The sequence below is a fragment of the Sminthopsis crassicaudata genome, chromosome 4, assembly GCF_048593235.1.
Source record: "Sminthopsis crassicaudata isolate SCR6 chromosome 4, ASM4859323v1, whole genome shotgun sequence".
NCBI lineage: Eukaryota > Metazoa > Chordata > Mammalia > Dasyuromorphia > Dasyuridae > Sminthopsis > Sminthopsis crassicaudata.
Window position 1 is genome coordinate 362876725 of NC_133620.1, and position 19620 is coordinate 362896344.

The window sequence follows — 19620 nt, forward strand, 5'->3', positions numbered from 1 at the left end:
TTTGTTGAGAGAGAGAGAGAATTTGGAGGCTGTGTTAGTAATAGCAATGTCAAAGAAAGAAAGAAAAAACAACGATGAAGACTTTAGAAAATTCTACAGAAGAAACCTAGTGGTTCAGAGGGCAATACAAACAACTGAGGCAGCTTTGGAAATAACTTGTTGAACTGAATAAATGCTTTTTAAAAATGTATATAGTAAAATTTTAAATTTCATATGTACTCTTTTTCTATTCTTTACAAATGCAAATGTTTATTTTTATTAGGGTTTGTCAGGTTCAGAAAAATTTAAAAATATTTTAAAGTCAATTGAAATGCATCACTGACTCATCAAACTAGAACTGAATGATGGTCACTGAATTAATGGTCATTTTCAGGGATTGATTGGAGTCCTGGGAAAGTTCTTCTGAAGGGGTCCAGTACTGGACATACAAATTTAAGCAAGCAAGATAGTCATTATCTTCAAAGAGTTTATGTTCTTATAAGAGAAAACAACTTATGTAGGAAAATGGTGAACAGAGAGGAGTGTTTTGGCAGTATTGACCTGATTACTGTTTTTAGAATTGGAAAGGGACAGAGAATGAGAGGGAGGAATGGTATATATATATATATATATAAGATACCTGTATATCTTGGTAGTCCTGTGCCTGGAATAAAGATAACAACTGTTTATCAACCCAAAGACAAAGGTACCAGAGTGAGAGCTAGGAATTCTGAGACAGAGATGGAGACTGGTATACAAAGGAGCTTGGAATGGGATGAATCTTATTCTATAATGTAATATATGAATGCTCACCAATAAGAAGTCCATGGTCCTAGAGCAGAAGCTTGGAATACCACAATGAAATGTCAGATAGCATCATCATGGGACCATGGCCCAGAAAGTTGTTGTTCTTCTTAGCATATACAGTTAGCCATTCCACATTGTGACTTTCCTCATCATGGTTCCACAGGTCAATATACAAAATTAAATGGGAATTTTTTTTGGAATTTTGCAGAAGTCACAGATGACATGCAAAGGTCACCAGACAACATAGGAAAAGTATAGAAACCCAGAAATGCATAAGATATATGTATTATATTATATAATATCAAATTATGCAATAATGTATTATAAACCCCATAGAAAAAATAAAGACAAAAATTCAGACTTCTCTGGTATGAAGAGAGGGACAAAAAAATTTTTGTGAATTTTTCCAGATCTCAAGAGTACTGTATCCCTAATCCCCACAATGTGGAAAGGAAAACTGTAGCTATGTATTCTGTGATAAATCAAGCCTTTTATGCTGATGGAGAAGGGGAGAAAGGATATCAATAGTGTATAAAAAGTACAATTTTCAAACCTCCCCTATTATGCCTTAATATTTTACTTTGTCCTGTTTAACTAAAAGGTAAACTTGAAGGTCAGGGCTTTTTGGAGTTTTGTCTTGGAATCATCTACCACATTGCTCTGTAGATAATCAATTTTATGTGAATTGTCTGTTTTTTTTAAATTGTTGTTGATATCTTTTGCTTTCACATCACCTTTGTTTCCCAATATATTTCTCACCCACACTCACCATTTCCTCTCCCCAATCATAAAGAGAAACTAAAAAAGAAAAAATATATTTGTTTTTGATGTAAGTCATTTTCATTATTTCTGATTCTTTGTGGCCCCATTTGGGATTTTCTTAACAAAGATACTGGAGTGACTTAGTATTTCCTTCTCTAATCTGTTTTATAGATGAGTAAACTGAGGCAAACAAGGTAAAGTGACTTACCCAGACTTACTAAGTGTCTGAAGCCATGACTCTGGGGCCTTGTGCTCTATCTACCAAACCAAGAGCAGATCACCAAAATTAGCCCTCCATTAACCAAGTAGACAGTGGTTAATTAGTTGAGTAAAACAGGCTTATGCCATGAGCAGAGTAAAAGAAGAACCCTAAATGAATGTATCTGGTACACAGTGGGCAATTGATGGATTGATATTTGATTTATTACAATGCCATTTATTTTATCACTCCTATTTATCCAAAGCCTATTTTTAAGTAACTCAGGAATCTTTTTCAATATTATTTTATTCACCACCACAATTTCCTAAGGTCAAAGTTATTTCCTTTTTGTCATGAAATGACTGGTTCATCCTCTTTGCTTGAGAAATGGAACATTATTCATTGTTTCTCTCTTTCCTCTACACCTGCCCCTTAAAAGAAAAAGTTCTTTAGTCTCACACTTCTAAGACCTGTATAGCTCTCTTTCCAGAATCACAACAGAGTTTCTCACAGCTATCATGTCATAGGTTAATTTTTTGAAGACACTTTCATAGAGGACTGAAAATGTTGCCTAAATTCTAGTATTTAAAATTATATAATCAGCTGCCCATCAACAATCACAAGAGTACAGACTATATTAACAGTAATGGAAGTATCCTTACTTTTTCTCTCTTTCTCTTATTCTTTATCTCCCCCCTGTTAAAATGTAAACTTTTTGAGGGCAAGAATTGGATTATTTGTATTTATATTAGTAATATTTGCACTTGTATCTGGAATATTATAAGCACTTAATAAAGACTCAACATATCTATCTTCTAGCTATCTGTCTTTCTGTCAGTCTATCATCTATTCATTTAAAGTGTTTTGGTAGGTTGGCAGAGGGAATGCTTTAAGAAAAGGCATGGAACTGGTAATGCTCATGTAACACTCAAGGACCAGAATAAAATTCAATTCCATTAGAGAGGAGGAATTGTATAAGGGAATACTAATAAATTAAGTTGAACAGATACTATAAGTAGGGGCTAAATTGTAGGACAATGGTTTCAAACAATGGTTTTAAATTTAAATAAAAAATGAGTACCATTAAGCTATCGATATAAGGATAACTTTGGTCCATGTATTGATTTAGGAAACCATATATGGTGGTACCTCAGCATTCTGCTTCAATGCATTTTAACAAGAAAAAATTCTTTAGCACTTGATGTTTTCTCAGCACTTGCCACACCTGGTTGTTGTCTGGGTTGAGTAGTAGGGATATGAGGTTGACCAGGTATACTGCTATTACCTTCTTCATTGGCAGCTCCTTCCCAGTAAAAGTTTAGTGTACAGGACTCTTGGGTTGGCTGTGCACATAGCAGGAAGGTTTCAGTACCTGTAGGACAATGTGATTGGAGGTATAGTCTTCTGGCTTCCAAAATAGCAGTTCTGGAAGAGGCATAGAGCAACCTGCATGCTCAGTAGAAGAAGCAACAGAAGCAGCAAGAGGAGCCCAGGTGATAGTAGCTGAGGCAGCATCTAAGCCAATCCCCTGAGGAAGATTCAACAGTGTGGGGTGGAGAAAAGAGGATAAAGGTCACAGTTCCTCTCAGAAAGTGAGCTGAATCAAGAAGGGAGAAGCTGGCTGGGTTGGCTTGTTTCTTCCCAGCTGGAAGCCCCACTTGTCCCTTTGGGAAATTTAGGGAGAGATAGTTAGGCTGCAGACTAGAGATGTGCTCCTTATGGGAAAAAAAAAATTGGCTCTAGTAAATTTTTTTGCCACTCATGCTTTCTGAAATCAATTAAGGACAAGTACTAGGATACCACTGTATTAAGATTTTCTGTGTTTTATTATATTTTTATTTTGTTATCTATATTCCAATTTTACAATTATATTTTAATCTAGTTAGACCAGCCTGCTGGCTGTTTTTGACATCTCTGTTGAGAGAGATTTAACTTCCATGCTAAATAAGATTATGTTTATACAAACTCCAAGGGATACATTGAAGAAGCCACTAAGCATTTTGGATCAGTGGTTGTAAGGGATAGTTTAATAAGGGCAATCTAGTGAGTTGGATTAGAGAGAGAATGGAATCAAGGATGCTGCTTTAGAGATTAACACAATATTCCAGATATGAGCTATTGAGACTCGGGACCAAGAGAGTGAGAAGAAACAAGGGAGTTGTCTAAAGGGGTCAACACAAATACTTAGAGCATGTAACTTGGATTTTTTTTAAAGAAATGTTTAGAAAATAAAAGAATAAGGATCATTTCTAAGGCTGAAAGAAAGGCTTGGAATAAGCTATGGCTACTAAAGAAAATTAAGTTTACAGATAACAAATACACACACGGTTTTGCTTGTTTTTGTTAATGCTATATTAAAGAAAAAGAGGAAAATCAAAGAAGGGAAAAATATACTAGATTGAAGAACAAATGTCCCAGTTGAGAGGAGAGAGAAAGAAAGACATACACAGAGAGAGCAGAGACAAAGAGAGAGATGGAGAGAAGAAATAAGGGGGAAAAATACAGAGACAGAGACAGAGAGAGATAGAGGGAGAGAGAGAGCAAACAGTAAACCAATGAGCTTGACTGGCAAAATTCTAAAACATCATTAAAAGGATGGTTGTTGAACAGCTAGAAAGGGTAACAGAGGCCATGACAGGATTCTGAAAGAATAAGGTTTAATCTTGTATCTTTTTTTAGTGGGTTATTAAACTTATAGATCAGCAGAATGGTATAGTTACATGTGGACATAGTTACAATTATATAGTTACAGTATCTAGATACATAATTATACATAGTTATAATGCTATAGTTAATAAGTACACCTAGATATCAAATAACACAAATGGAGAATCTTGTGAAATGGTTGCATTATTTGAAATCACACTGCATTCACATTAGACTGTAATCAATGAAAATATACTAATTATAATTTCAAATAGTGGGAATTCAAATATATCCACATTCTACTTTATGGGAATTGTTATTTGCACTAATAGAGACCTGGTTGTTACAGTGATTATCACATTTTTTTAATCTTGGGGGGAGGGGAATCAAGAAGTGATCAAATGGGGCTGAACACTTGTTGCCTTGACATAGACAAGCATGAAAAATATATACATATGTATGTATATGTATATGTAAATCTACTTGCTTAAATGATATTGCTAAATATACATTAGGTAATAGTATTATAAAATTGTGATTTTGAAACCACATAGCAAATGAAAGGCTGGTGTTTTGTTTTTTTTTAATTCTTTGCAGGCATAAAAGGTGAAAATACAAATTATATTATTTCCTTCCCCTTAGGACCAGCCACGTGAAAATGACCCAGCAAATGCAGAATCTACATCTTTCCCAGTCTAAAAAGAACAGCGCTCCATCTTCTCCAAATGCTGCAAAACGCCTCTATCGGAATCTTTCTGAAAAACTTAAGGGGAGTCATTCTTCCTTTGATGAGGCATATTTCAGAGCAAGAACTGACCGACTAAGCCTTAGAAAGACATCTGTGGTAACAAATTTCTTGTTTCTGTTCTCAATGGGGTATTCTTGGTTATTTTGGTTGGGGTGCTAAAGGTTCTAGAATGGATCACCTTAGCTTTGGGCAATAACATTTGCTAGCCATACTGAAATAGCCCCAAGACTAAACAAGAAGGGGGCATAAAAGCAGAAGATAGTAACTTTTTTTGTCTATCAATCCTTCAGCTGTCCTCTTTATTTCACAGTCAGGTCTCTGGAAATACCACTTTGATTGCTACAAAATGGCATTTTAAACAGATTCTCTGAAGCAAGCTATATTTATTCAATTACAGAAGATTGTAGTAAATTTGTTAAAAACTGCAAGCAGATCCATAGCATAAACAAAAGTCATATATCAGGTAGAAACCTCCAGGTTTTTACAAGCTAATGCCAAGTACAGAAATGATGTATAGGCAGCCTGAATGAGAGTATATGACATGGGAGAAAATAGAAACATAAAGAAATGCTTTTAAAAGTGCAATAATTAGGCAACTTAAATTCTGTTTGCCTCATTTTACTTTACTGTAAAATGCATATAATAATATCAACTATCTCCTAGAGTTGTTAGGAGGGTAAAAATAAGAAAATAGATAGAAAGTACTTAGCATAATATCTGGAATGCAGTAGTTGTTTAATGATTTTAAAAATAAAACTATAAGACAACATCTTTCAAGCTGGAAGGGACATTAAAGGTCATCTAATTCCAACCCTTTATATTTCAGATGAAGAAACTGTGGACCTGAGAGGTTAAGGTACTAGCCAGAGGACATAAAAGTGACTTTAAATACATTAGATACCAGTCCCAGGGTTCTTTCCACTAGAGCCCAATCTGACTGCATTTTAAGCTTTAAACCAATTTGTTTTCTCAAATCTAATTTATCTTAAAGGAAGGCTTGATTCATAGTTGAATTGTAGCTGAATCTCAATTTTGACAAAGATGCTGTATGATATTTTCCTATTTAACCTAGTGTTTCATGTCTTGCAGTGGACAAATATCCCCTAAATGAAAATTGCTTTATTCCTCCATCTCCAATGTCAAAATCAACAGCTGTACAACATTGCCAAATATTCCCTAATCTCCATTTATGCCTGCCTCATGCTCCAACCACCTATGTATGTCAAGGGATTTGAAAGAAACTGATTTTAAATGAGTCTAAAAACTAAAACTATTCCATTTAAACAATTGACTATTGATGTTCTTCACTGCCACACTCGAATCTTTTTTGTTACTTTTTTTTAACTATAGCTTTTTATATATAAAACATATGCATGGGTAATTTTTCAGCATTGACCCTTGCAAAAATTTCTGTTTCAACTTTTCCCCTCCTTCCCTCCACCCCTCCTCTAGAGGGCAGATAGTCCCATATATGTTAAATACTATATATGTATGTATAGATATTTATACACTTATTTTGCTGCACGAGAAAAAAAATGGATTTAGAAAGATGGTAAAAATAACCTGAGAAGAAAAAATAAAAATGCAAGCAAACAATAACAGAAAGAGTGTAAATGCTATGTTGTCAAGGTACATACTCATTTCCCAGTGTTCTTTCTCTGGCTATAGCTGGTTCTGTTCAATATTGATCAATTGGAACTGATTTGGATCCTCTCATTGTTGAAGAGAGCCACGTCCATCAGAATTGATCATCATATAGTATTGTTGTTGAAGTGTATAATGATTTCCTGGATCTGCTCATTTCACTTAGCATCAGTTCTTGTAGGTCTCTCCAAGCCTCTCTGTATTCATCCTGCTGGTCATTTCTTATAGAACAATAATATTCCATAATATTATAACATTCATATACCACGATTTACTAAGCCATTCTCAAATTGGTGGGCATCCATTCAATTTCCTGTTTCTAGCCACTATGAAAAGAGAAGCCACAAATATTTTTGCACATACAGATCCTTTTCCCTTCTTCAATATCTCTTTGGGATATAAGCCCAATAGTAACACTGCTGGATCAAAGGGTATGCACAGTTTGATAACATTTTGAGTATAGTTCCAAATTGCTCTTCAGAATGGTTGGATCCATTCACAACTCCACCAACAATGCATCAGTGTACCAATTTCCCCACATCTCCTCCAATATTCATCATTATCTTTTCCTGTCATCTTAGCTAACTTGAATTTCATGCACTACACTGCTTCAACAACAGTTGGCTCCATGATCTAATCAATGAAGATACTTGTTCTAATGTTACAAATTGTGATTCTTCTACACGGTTTCTTTCTGCATAGTTCTTGTTCGTGTCTTTCTGCAAATCTTCCACAAAGGATTATAATCAATGTATGAGATCTTCCTGTGATTCTTTTAATATTGTAGTCCTGGCAGTACAACTCTTGAGTTGTCCATCCATTATCTTTCACTCTTAATATGTGGCCTTCCTATCTCTCTCTCTCTCTCTTTTTTTTTTTTTTTTTGGTCATATCATTACTGTTGGTTTGTAAAGTTAAGATTGCATGAAATGTTCTATAAGATTTCCCTTTCCTAAAAATCTTATGACTTCCACATAAATTCTTGCATTCAAGTCATTGATGGAATATACTGCAGTCTATTGACTCACCAAGCATTTTTTTATATTGCCCTTTGAGTCATTTGCTATTTAAGTGTTTACCAAACCAAAAAGTTTTATGATTTGCCCTGACATATAGCGTGACTGGGAAAATCCATTTTTAAAGAATCTTCTTCAGAAAAAAAAATAACTTCAGATCATTGTGAAAGCAACATCACAAATGAAATATAGTTGGTCAATAAGCATTTATTAAGAACTTAATGTATGCTAGGCCCTATGTTAAGCAGTGGGAATATATAGAAGGCAAAAGACAGTTGCTGCTTTCAAGGAACTCACAATCTAATGATGATACAGTTTATAAATATGCACAAACACAATATATATATATATATATGTATATATATATCAGATAAATAAAACATTTATTAAGTCCTTATGATGTTCCAGGCATTATGCTAAGAACTGAAATACAAAGAAAAGCTAAAAGACAGTTCCTATTCCCAAGGAATTCACAGCTCAATACAAAAGGAAGGCACTAGCTTTAAGGGAGAATGGTAAGTCTATTATCCATCTATAATGTTTATCCAAAGTATTAGATGGATTGTCACTATGCAAAAGAAAAGAGAGAGGACTATACATCTATAAATATATAGTGCATAAAAATTAATACATAAATACACATATGTTTATCACAATATACATTTCTACACTTTTTTCCCTAATCCTTGAAAGGTAGCAGTGGCTATGAGCTTCTTGAGAGACTGTCTTTTTGCCTTCCTCTGTAACTTCAATGCTTAGCAGTGCCCAGCACAATCTAAGTACTGTATAAGAGCTAATTGATGTATTTAGTACATCCCTAAACATATACACTGAATAAAGAGAGCAGGTACATTTTTCACTTTTGTCCCTGTATCCTCATCACCTAACATATATTCGAACCATTGGAAATATCTTTTTTTTCCCCTTGAGGCTGGGGTTAAGTGACTTGCCCAGGGTCACACAGCTAGGAAGTATTAAGTGTCTGAGATCAGATTTGAACTCAGATCCTCCTGAATCAGATCCTGACATTGCCTTTCATCATATAATCTTCTATGACTCATTTAGCTTCTCCACCACAATTTTCTCATCTGTAAAATGAAGGGGTTGTACCAAACTGTCTTAAGGTCTTATCTTAAGGACTATGATGGTTGTAAATCTGTAATTCTTTCTGTTTCTATTTTAATAATTTTAATAATTATTCTATTATTAATAATTCTATTATATTATTAGTTAACAATGTCTGTCTTCCATGATTGGTTTGGATACCCTTTCAAACAATGCAAAAATAAGTTTCCTTCTAGTTCTCATCTATAGTCCTGAGACCCTGCAGTTTAGAGGCTCTGTATTGCTTCAAAGGTAGCTAAGTTGTATAGTAGATTGAAGAAGTCAGTCCAATGTCTTCTGCAAAGGGAGCATTTGGAGAAACTTGTTATGACAATACCTCCTCTATTCTGATTTTGCATAAAATATTCAGCAATACTGGAAAATACCTAAGGGAAACAATTCTTTTTATTTTTCTTTGTGTCCATGACACCTAGTACAATGTCTAGTATCTAATAAATACTTAATAAATATTAGATCAGTATTTTATACCTCACTTGGTATTGATACACTCGGAAGAGCATTAAATAAAGTTATTTTCATAAAGTGGTTATATCTTTCATAGAGATTGAGTGAGTTTAACCTATGTGAGACATTCTGTCTAAGGAGAATCTTTATGGCTATTTTATTATCTCACAAGTTATATCCCTTTTTAAAAACAAAAAATAGATGTTGTGAGAATTTTATTTATCACATCCCTCAGTTGTATGACTATGAAAATGGGTGCAAAAGTCTCGTTTCCTTCTCAAATTATCATTATGTCAATTCTTAGTGCATGCACACATAAGTTTTTCAAGTAAAAAAATTATACAGATGAGGTGGTAGATACATGGGTCAATAGTTGGTGATATCTTCTTCACTGTGGGTTTACTGTTATTTTTGTAAGAGTGATTTTTTCCATTCTTCTGAAAATAAATAATTTAGTTCAAAATTGGCTCAGTTGTTTTCTTATCAACAACAGATTTCTTTCACTTATATACCATCAGGTTTATTCACCCTTCCTAACTACATCATATTTGCTAATGCTGCTCCCTCAATAGTGCATTGGGTCCTAAGAGGATGAGTTCAAATGCGTTAATTCAATTATCACCAGTGATTAAAAGAATTACTACATAGAAGCACTAACAATTATTCTTCCATTTATATGGTTTCTGCCTGAGTCATATACAAATCAGGATTTCTGATTCCAGGCTCAGGATAAACTGATCCACTTCCCCCTCAACTACTTACTATATTTGTTGTTGTTCAAGTCATTTCAGCTATTTCCAACTCTTTGTGACCCCATTTGGAGTTTTCTTGTTAAAGATACTGGAGTGGTCTGCCATTTCCTTTGCCAGTGAATCTATTTTGTCAGAAATCAAAAATAAAGTGATTCTCCAACAGCAAGAGATACAGATAAATTCCATTTAAAATAATTGTCAATAATATAAAATATTTGGGAGTCTATCTGCTAAGGCAGTCAGGAACTATATGAACCCAACTACAAAACACTTTTCATACAAATAACTCAGATCTAATCAATTGGAAAAATATCAAGTGTTTATGAGTAGGCCAAGTGAATATAATAAAAATGACAATATTACCTAAATTAATCTACTTATTAAGTGCCATACCAAACTCCCAAGAAATTATCTTATAGATCTAGAAAAAATAATAAATGAATAAAGTTCATCTGCAAGAATAAAAGGTCAAGAATTTCAAAGGAATTAATGAAAAAATGCAAATGAAGATAGCCCACCTGTGCCACATCTAAAACTATATTATAAAGCAGTTGTCATTAAAACCATTTAGTACTGACTAAGAAATAGAGTAATTGATCAGTGGAATAGGTTAGATTCAAAAGATAAAATAGTCAGTGATTATAGTAATCTAGTGTTTGACAAACCCAAAGATCCCAGCTTTGGGGATAAGAACTCACTATTTGACAAAAACTGCTGGGAAAATTGGAAATTAGTATGTCAGAAACTGGATACTGACCCACACATAATGCTGTATATCAATATAAAGTCGAAATGGGTTCATGATTTAGACATAAAGAGTGATATTATAAGCAAATTAGAAGACCATAGGATAGTTTATCTCTCAGTTCTGTGGTGAAGGAAAGAATCTGTGACCAAAGAAGAACTGAAGATCATTATTGAACACAAAATAGATAATTTTGATTATATTAAGTTTAAAAGTTTTGTACAAACAAAACTAATGCAAACAAGATTAAAAAGAACATAATAAACTGGGAAAACATTTTTACATTCAAGGTTTCTGATAAAAGCTTCAATTCTAAAATATACAGAGAATTGACTTAAATGTATAAGAATTCAAGCCATTCTCTAATTGATAAATGGTCAAAGGATAGGAACAGACAATTTTCAGATAAAGAAATTGAAACCATTTCTAGTTATATGAAACCATATTCTAGTTATGACTAGACCTTTGTAGTCATACCTCTCAGATTGGCTAAGATGACAGGAATAGTAATGAAGAATGTGGAAGGGAATATGGGAAAACTGGGACACTAATACATTGTTGATGGAATTGTGAAATGATATAACTATTCTGGAGAGCAATATGGAATTATATTCAAAAATTGTCAAACTGTGCATACCTTTTGATCCAGCAGTGTTCCTACTGGAGTTATATCCCAAAGAGATTTTGAAGGAGGGAAAGGGACCTATACGTACAAAAATGTTTGTGGCAGCACTTTTAGTAGTGACAAGAAACTGGAAACTGAATTGATACCCATCAGTTGGAGAATAGCTGAATAAGTTATGGTATATGAATGTTATAGAATGTTATTGTTCTATAAGAAACAACCAGTAGGGATGATTTCAGAGAAGATTGGAGAGGAGACTTACATGAACTGATGCTAAGTGAAACGAGAAGAACCGGAAGATAATTGTACATGCAACAAGAAGATTATACGATAATCGGTTCTGATGGATGTGGCTTTTTTCAACAATGAGATGATTCAGCCCAATCCCAATGATTTGATGATGATGAGAGTCATTTACATCCACAGAGAGGACTGTGGGAACTAAGGGTGGATCACAACATAGCATTTTCACTCTTTTTGTTGTGATTTGCTTGAATTTTATTTTCTTTCTCATTTTTTTATCTGATTTTTCTTGTGTAGCAAGATAATTCTATAAATATCTATGCCAATATTGGATTTAATATATATTTTACCATGTTTAACATATACTGAATTACATGCCATCTAGAGGACAGGGTGGGGGAAAAGGGAAAAATTGAAACATAGGGTTTTGCAAGGGTCAACACTGAAAAATTATCCTTGTATGTGTTTTGAAAATAAAAAATTTCAATAAAAAATAAAAATATATATTAAAAAATTAAGTGACTTGTTCATAGTCACAAGACTAGGAAATGTCTGAGTGTTTACCCATTGAATCACTCACTGCCTTATTTACTGTGAAGATTATTGCTTGCAAAACTCCTCTTTAAAGTTTTTAAAATAAGTTTCTAATTTAAACCAGTATGTTCTTGACTGCCACATATTTTTCAGTTGGCTTAAAGGTCAAGAGTTTTCTGGCTGAATAGTTTCTGGGATTCATTGGCCTCCTTATTGTGCCAAATGCTTTGCATTACTTATACTTCTTCAAAAACTATAGATATAGAGTCACTGTGCTTAGCAGGAAACTTAGAAAGACAGAGGTTAAATGACTCATTCAGATCACTACTAGTAAATGTCTGCAAGAGGATCAGAATTCAAGTCTTTCTCTCTTCAAGTCCAGTGCTTTGCCCAATGGACTTGTCTATATTCTCCTCTATTTTGCCTTTAAGCTCCAAAACAATTAGTATCCAACCACCCAGTCAACTGAATTCCCTTTATGCATTCTGGATTCCGGTCAAACTGACTTTGTTGTTTCCTACCTTTCACCCTTTTTATAAGCTATTTTCCTCACTTGGATTGTTCCGTATTCTCACTTCTACCTCTTAAATTCCTAGTTTCATCCAAAGATCAATTCAAATGTCTCCATGAGGCCTACCCTCATTCTCCAGAGCTTAATATTCTTCTTTCCCTATGAAATTAGTCTGTATATGTCATATTTACTTATATGTATATTTATTTTTTTCCTTTTTCATTTGCAATTTCATTATACTATATTATAGAGATGCTTGTGTTATTTCATAAATTAAAAATTAAATAAAACTTAAGAAAATAATTAATTTTATGTTTACATATTTCTTCCAATAACATGTAAGCTCCTTGAAGGCAGGGACTTATTTTTCCATTTTGTACCTCTAGCATTTCATTGTGCTCTATAAATAGTAAGTGCCTACTCTTGTTAAATTGAATGATAAATCTTCTAGAAACTTCTTCAGAGGAACAACATTGTCCAAACAAATGCCATTCTTCCCTCCTCAACATTGCTCACATTTAACCTCTTCTCTCAACTCACAGAGGAACTATCTTGATCTAGATGTCCATCGCCTCTCAGATACTATTACAACAACCTCCTAATTGGCCTCCTTGTTTCAAATTTCTCATTTTTCCAGTCCACCTTTCTCATTATTGCCAAAGTAGTTTTCCTTAAACACAAATCTGACTATGTCACTCCTTGACTCAAAGAGTTCCAATAGCATTCTAATACTTCTAAAATCAAATATAAGCTCCCCTCTTTATCTTCTAAGGACCCTCACAACCCAACATTAAGCTTTCTAACCCTATTGAACATTACTTCCCTGTCTGTCTTCTTGAATCCAGCCAAACTGTGTGTTTCTTAATACCTTTTGCTTCCATCACCACTACCTTTCCTGGGATTATAGCTCTACAACTGTAAGAAACCTCAATTGACTATTCCAGGGCTTCTTAAACTTTTTCCATTTGTGACTACATTTCACTCAAGAAATTTTTACCCAAACCCAAGTACATAGGGATATAAAATCGGTATACAAATCAACCATTTACTGATAATATATTATAATTTTGCAACTCTATATTCAGTTATATATGGGGTTGTGGCCTACAGTTTAAGAAACTTTGGTCTATTCCAACTCCTTCATTTTGCAGATAAGAAAATAGAATCTGTTCTCTCTATTCTTCACACATAATATTTCATCTCCCATCTCCCATCTTTCATCTGTTCCTTGCCTGGAATGAATCTCCTCCTTTCTTTTGCTTCACAAAATCTTTCTCTTCCTTCAAGATGCAATCTAAGAACCACAATGAAGCTTTTCCTGATCCACTCAATGGGGATTCTTTTAAATAACTCTGCATTTACTACCTTTACATTTATTTGAAAATATAAAACCTTACATTTACCCTTGTATACATTTGAATTTATTCCCTTTATATTTATTCTCTAAATATTTACCTATGCACGCATCTTCTGCATTGAAATATAAGCTTCTAGTGAACATAGATTGCTTCTATTATTATATTTCTATCCCTAGTCAACAATAATGGTCAACTAATACTTTTCGATTGATTGATGGTGGTTAACTCATGAGCTACCCATTCAGACAGCCACTGCCACCTAATTCTATAAACAATTTTACTGTATCTCTGATAAAAGGCTGACAAGCCACCAAAATCTCCAAATATAATGTATTCTCCTCAAGATTTGGAGGTACTTATGGTGTAGTTGTTTGAAAGTCATCTCTGTGACTACTACCTGAATATTTAGCTAAGATATTTAACATCTCTTGGTCTAATTACTTTAACTATGAAGAGAGGATGAAAGAATCTCTGTTGTTCCATCCATCTTTAATTCTATGAGGATCTAAATATAGGACACCTAACTACCAAATTTAATTCACATGATGAATTAAACAAGTCTCTACTGGCTGGCCTGGGATTCTGCCTAACATATAATAGTTTTTCTCTGTGTAAATGTATTTTGGACTCCCAGCCTTTCTTTAAGTGCCAATTATCTGGGTTATATTATGTTATATAATGCAGACTTACTATCAAAGCTCCTCTGAACATACAGATTGATCCAGCAGTCAGGGCCTTTCACTTGATGATGAAAAGATAACAATGTAACAGTGAACATAAAAAGTATTGACTTTAAAAATCTTTACTGTATCACAATTAAATCCCATTCCAGACAATTCAGGGAGAAATGTGGTCATTGAAATATTCTCTCCCCACACAACAAAGCAATTGCCTAATGATCCAATTAAGATGCAAACAATATAGTTGACTCAAAGGAGTAGACTCGCAGTGAGGAAGATCTAATTAAATGTTTCATCTGACATTTGTCTTCCAAAAAACCACAACTAAGTCACTGAGCCTCCCCAAGTCTCTCCGTCAAATCTCTATCTCCTATCTTTCCAGGCTTCCTTTAGGACTCAGCCTACTTTCTGAAAATGACTTTTCCAAGTTCCTCTTTCCCATCACCATTGTTAGTACCTTCCCTCGGACATTACCACTCATTTGCATTGCATATATCTTATATGTACATCCTTGTTTGCATGTTGTCTTCCTCACTTAAAAGTTAAGTTTCTAAGGACAAGAAGCATGATTTTGCCCTTCCTTGTATGTATCTCCAAAGCTTAAAACAGCACCTGACACATAATGAATTCAATAAACTCTTATTGACTAATTGTAGTCCCTAGCACAACAGCATTGTTGTAAGGCTGAGCAGAGAGAATGTATATAAATTGTTTCACAAACTTTAAAATATTGCATGAAGAACAATGTGTTCAGTCAAAAGATTTGGAGTCAAAGGACCTTCCCTCAAATCACTTCTCTCTGTATAACTCTGGGTAAACTTTGCTGAGCTTTAATTACCTCATCAAAATGATGAGATTATCTAACATGTTGATACTATAATATTAAGACATATAAATGACATTTGTTTTATTTTTATTGTATTTGTTATTTTTGTAACTACCAATAATAATATAATGTGATATGTGATACAATATAATTTAATATCAATTATATTGGTTATTATTTCTGTTATGCATTATAGTTGTTAGTTATAATTCTATATTATATATGATACATTCACTTATTAATGATATTAATGATTAATGATGTTAGTTATATGTTACAATTATACCTTCCATCCCATTTTCCCCCATCCCAGTTTTGATATATCAAGGATCAACATAAGAAATTAAATGGGAACTTGGGGGTGGAATGGGGTTTGAGGAAGCCACAGATGTAGCCCCACAGACAACCCATAAAAGATTTAGAAACTCAGAAATGTACAACATATGTACAGTATTATTTACTGACTCCAATTTTGTAATAAGGTACTGTAAGTATCCCATAAAAGAAAAAAGAGAAAAATCAAACTTCTTCCTATGGGAGGGCAAAAAAATTTATGTGGATTTCCAGACTTTGGGGACATCATACAGCTAACCCCTGAAATGTGGAAGGGGTAATTGTATATATTAGATAATGATGATGATGATGATGATGATGATGATGATGATGATGATTCATGAACCTAAGAAACTATGATAACTTGGGTTGACCACTAGAAAGAACATTAGAATTCACCTAATGCAACCAACCTACTTTACCACTGAGAAAGATTGATTTGGGCACTTGTCCAAGTTCACATAGATAGAATAAGCCATAGAACTGAGATTCAAATTGAGGTCCTCTTCCCCTGCTGATTTGATTTATATTCTTATCCTCCTTCAGAATTTCCAAGGCAATGAAGCGATGTTCGAGGCTGTGGAGCAGCAGGACATGGATGCTGTGCAGATACTTCTGTATCAGTATACTGCTGAAGAACTAGACTTAAATACACCTAACAGTGAAGGCTTGACACCTTTGGATATTGCTATTATGACCAACAATGTGCCTATTGCAAGACTTCTCCTGAAGACAGGTGCCAGAGAGAGTCCACACTGTAAGTAAAAACTCAGAGCAGAATTTATGTAAGGCTTTTTAGCATGCTAATTTAATGGCAAGAAAGGCCCTTCAAAATTCTTCTGAAGCACCAGGAGGGATATTAGAATTCACCTAATGCAACTTACTCACTTGCTTTATAGATGAGGAAAGTGAAGAAAAAGGACTGATTTTTAAAATCGTTAATGTATTTTCATGTACAAACCCTTTGAAAATAATAGACTTGATATAGAAAGAGACAAATTGTTGGCCAAGCTAAACTTCAGGGGGTGCTTTAAAATAGTGTACACTGATTCTTAAAGGAAAGGGGCTTCCTCACAATAATATTTCCAGAGCTTCAAGTGCTCTTGATGATTTCATCAAGTGATACTAGAAGGCATGGGTCACAGAAGGAGCAGAGAATCTCTGTGTGTTTGTGTGCACATGTGCAGATATGTGTATGTATATTTATGTGCAGATGGGCACCATAATGAGTTATTCTTGGAATCATAGATTTAGAGCTGTAAAATATTCTCAAAAATCATCCAGGTCAGGCCCCTTATTTTGGAAATAAAGAAATCTCAGCAGGACTAAGTATTTGGGCCAGCATCACATAGGCAGTGAGAAATAGCCAACATTTAAACCCTGGTCTTTTTCCCTCCGTTCCATGATCTTTCTATAATTTCTTTTGTTGGGGCAGTGTGGTACAGTTTTATTAAATTAAATTTATTAATTATTAAAGGAACCTGGCCCTGTCTAATGAATAGGAGCCAAGATTTTCTCCCCAATTTGAGATGTGCCCCCTTCCTCCAGTGTCTTAGTTTTTTATAGTGCTTGACACCCAGGTGATATAAAAGAGGACCCTGACCTTGATCTTCCAGGAGGATCTACAGAAAAATCCCATTAGCTGACATGTCTTGCTCTTTCAAGAGGTCCTACTGAGTTAGTGGACAGATTCATGGACTGGAATAATGGTTATGATGTCAAAGCATCCCACACTGGCCAATAGGAGAGAGGTAGGCCATAGGCTGGCAAACAGTCACTTGCTGGCTAAGTGTTTATAGTCATCTCCCAATGTGGGGCAATAGAGGGGTGATGAAAGAGAAAGGGGAAACAAAAACAGCTGGAGTACTTTTCATATCATTGCATCATCTCCATCACACTGGATTTGGTCTCCCATCTAATAGAAAAAAAAAGGAGCTCCTCTAGTTAGATTCCTCTGATTAAACAAATTCAGTTCATTACAATCAGATGAACTTCTGGCTTACAGTTTAAAATAAAAATAGACTGATTAAATATATATTGATAGATGAGTATAATACTAATCAATTGCTAAAATCACTACCTCTATGGAATCAGATGAAACTGATTACTACTAAGTGGAATAAAATAGGGGTCTAATTAATCATCTATCACAAGATGGAGTAAATATTAGACTGCATATCAGAAAAACCATACATGAGATAGTAGTAGAACATGACTGTAATATCTACCATGTGGGAGGTTGAACCTGGTAGATCAATCAAGCACAGGATTTTAAGCTGCAGTGAACTAAGCCAATTGCTTTGCATTGTTTGCCTCTAACACATGAGCACCTGAGAGCAAAGGGCCACCAAGATACCTAAGGAGGGCTCAACCAGGCTCAGTTTGGAAACAGAGGCAAGCCAAACCTTCAAAATCAATCAGCAGTGAGATCAGGCCCATTAGCTACCTCTGGACTTTCTGCCTGGGCAAGATAGGTAGATTCAGTATCAAAACAGACAAACAAAAACACTTTGGATTTAAATCTTGTTTCAAGCTAAATATACAACCTTGTGTGCACAAGCTTTAATCTTTATATGCCTCAGTTTCCTCTTATGTTAAGAAAGGAATAATAATAGCACCTACCTCATATGACTGTGAAGACCCCCTGAGATAATGCCTGGAAAGTATTTTGCAGACTTCAATGAATGTCAGCTATTTTTAAAAATGTCTCTGTCTTAATTTAAATATCTGCTATCATTTAACTATTCCATAATGCAAAGAATACCAGCAGCAATTGAGAAAGCCTAATAAGTATATTGTTTGTAAACCATACTATGTATGACCTATGGCTCCACTAAAATGAATCAAGCCCAACTAGAAACCTTTACTTGAACTATAAACAGCCTGTGACATTTAATGTCCACACTGGCTTAGAATCATTGTTTTATGTTTTCTCTGACAAATTCTGGAATGAACACTCATTTTCTAAGTACTTACTATGTGCTAAACTCTGGGGATACAAACCAAAGAGTGAGAGAAACAGAAAGAGAGACAGACAAACAAAGAGAAAGACAGAGAGCAGAGAATGAGAAATAGCTAGAGAGACATCCAGAAAGACATAGAGAGAAATAGAGACAGAGACAAAAATAGAGAGAGATAGAGAGAAAAAGAGAGGGGGGAGGAAGGAAGGAGGAAGGGAAGAAAGGAGGGAGGGACGAGTAGGGAAAGAGGGAGAGAAGGAGGGAGAGAGAGTCCCTCCTCTTAGGGACCTTACAATTTAATTGGAGAAGACAATATATAAAGAAAGCTTAGCTGTAGAAATAGATGCAAAGGTTCTGAAATCCTAAAAAAAAAAAAAAAAAAACAGTCACCAGAGAGGCGGAAGGCAAAGATGATGTTCTCAGGTTTTGTGATAGTGCCAGCCAGGAGTCTGCAGAGCATGAAGTCAGGGAAGATGATAAAATCTGGTGGTCCTCCATCTCACTAGAGAAAAAAAAGTGTGGGTAACTACCACCTCATGCAAGCTCTATCAAGAAGCTGAGTGCCATGTTAAGTATCGGGTATACAAAGATAGAAATAAAACAATAACCCTTTGGTTATTGTACACAGCTAACCCTGGCTCACTTGATTTCTAAAGAACTGTGCAGGATGGATAATTTGGAAA

At 34.5% G+C, this 19620-nt stretch overlaps 1 protein-coding gene and 1 long non-coding RNA gene across 2 annotated transcripts in view; one reads left to right on the forward strand and one right to left on the reverse strand.

Moving 5' to 3' along the window:
* ANKFN1 (ankyrin repeat and fibronectin type III domain containing 1) overlaps positions 1 to 19620 on the forward strand; it is a 555599-nt gene that overhangs the window by 387822 nt on the left and 148157 nt on the right. The window contains 2 exon segments of the mRNA XM_074261847.1: positions 5036 to 5237; positions 16524 to 16734. Of these exon segments, the coding sequence (XP_074117948.1) occupies positions 5052 to 5237; positions 16524 to 16734 (397 nt within the window). The 5' untranslated portion in view covers positions 5036 to 5051.
* On the reverse strand, positions 2845 to 17706 carry LOC141539291 (uncharacterized). Its single transcript, XR_012481250.1, has 2 exons — positions 17581 to 17706; positions 2845 to 3119 (listed from the first exon to the last, which is right to left on the reverse strand). It is a non-coding gene; the product is annotated as an uncharacterized LOC141539291 (long non-coding RNA).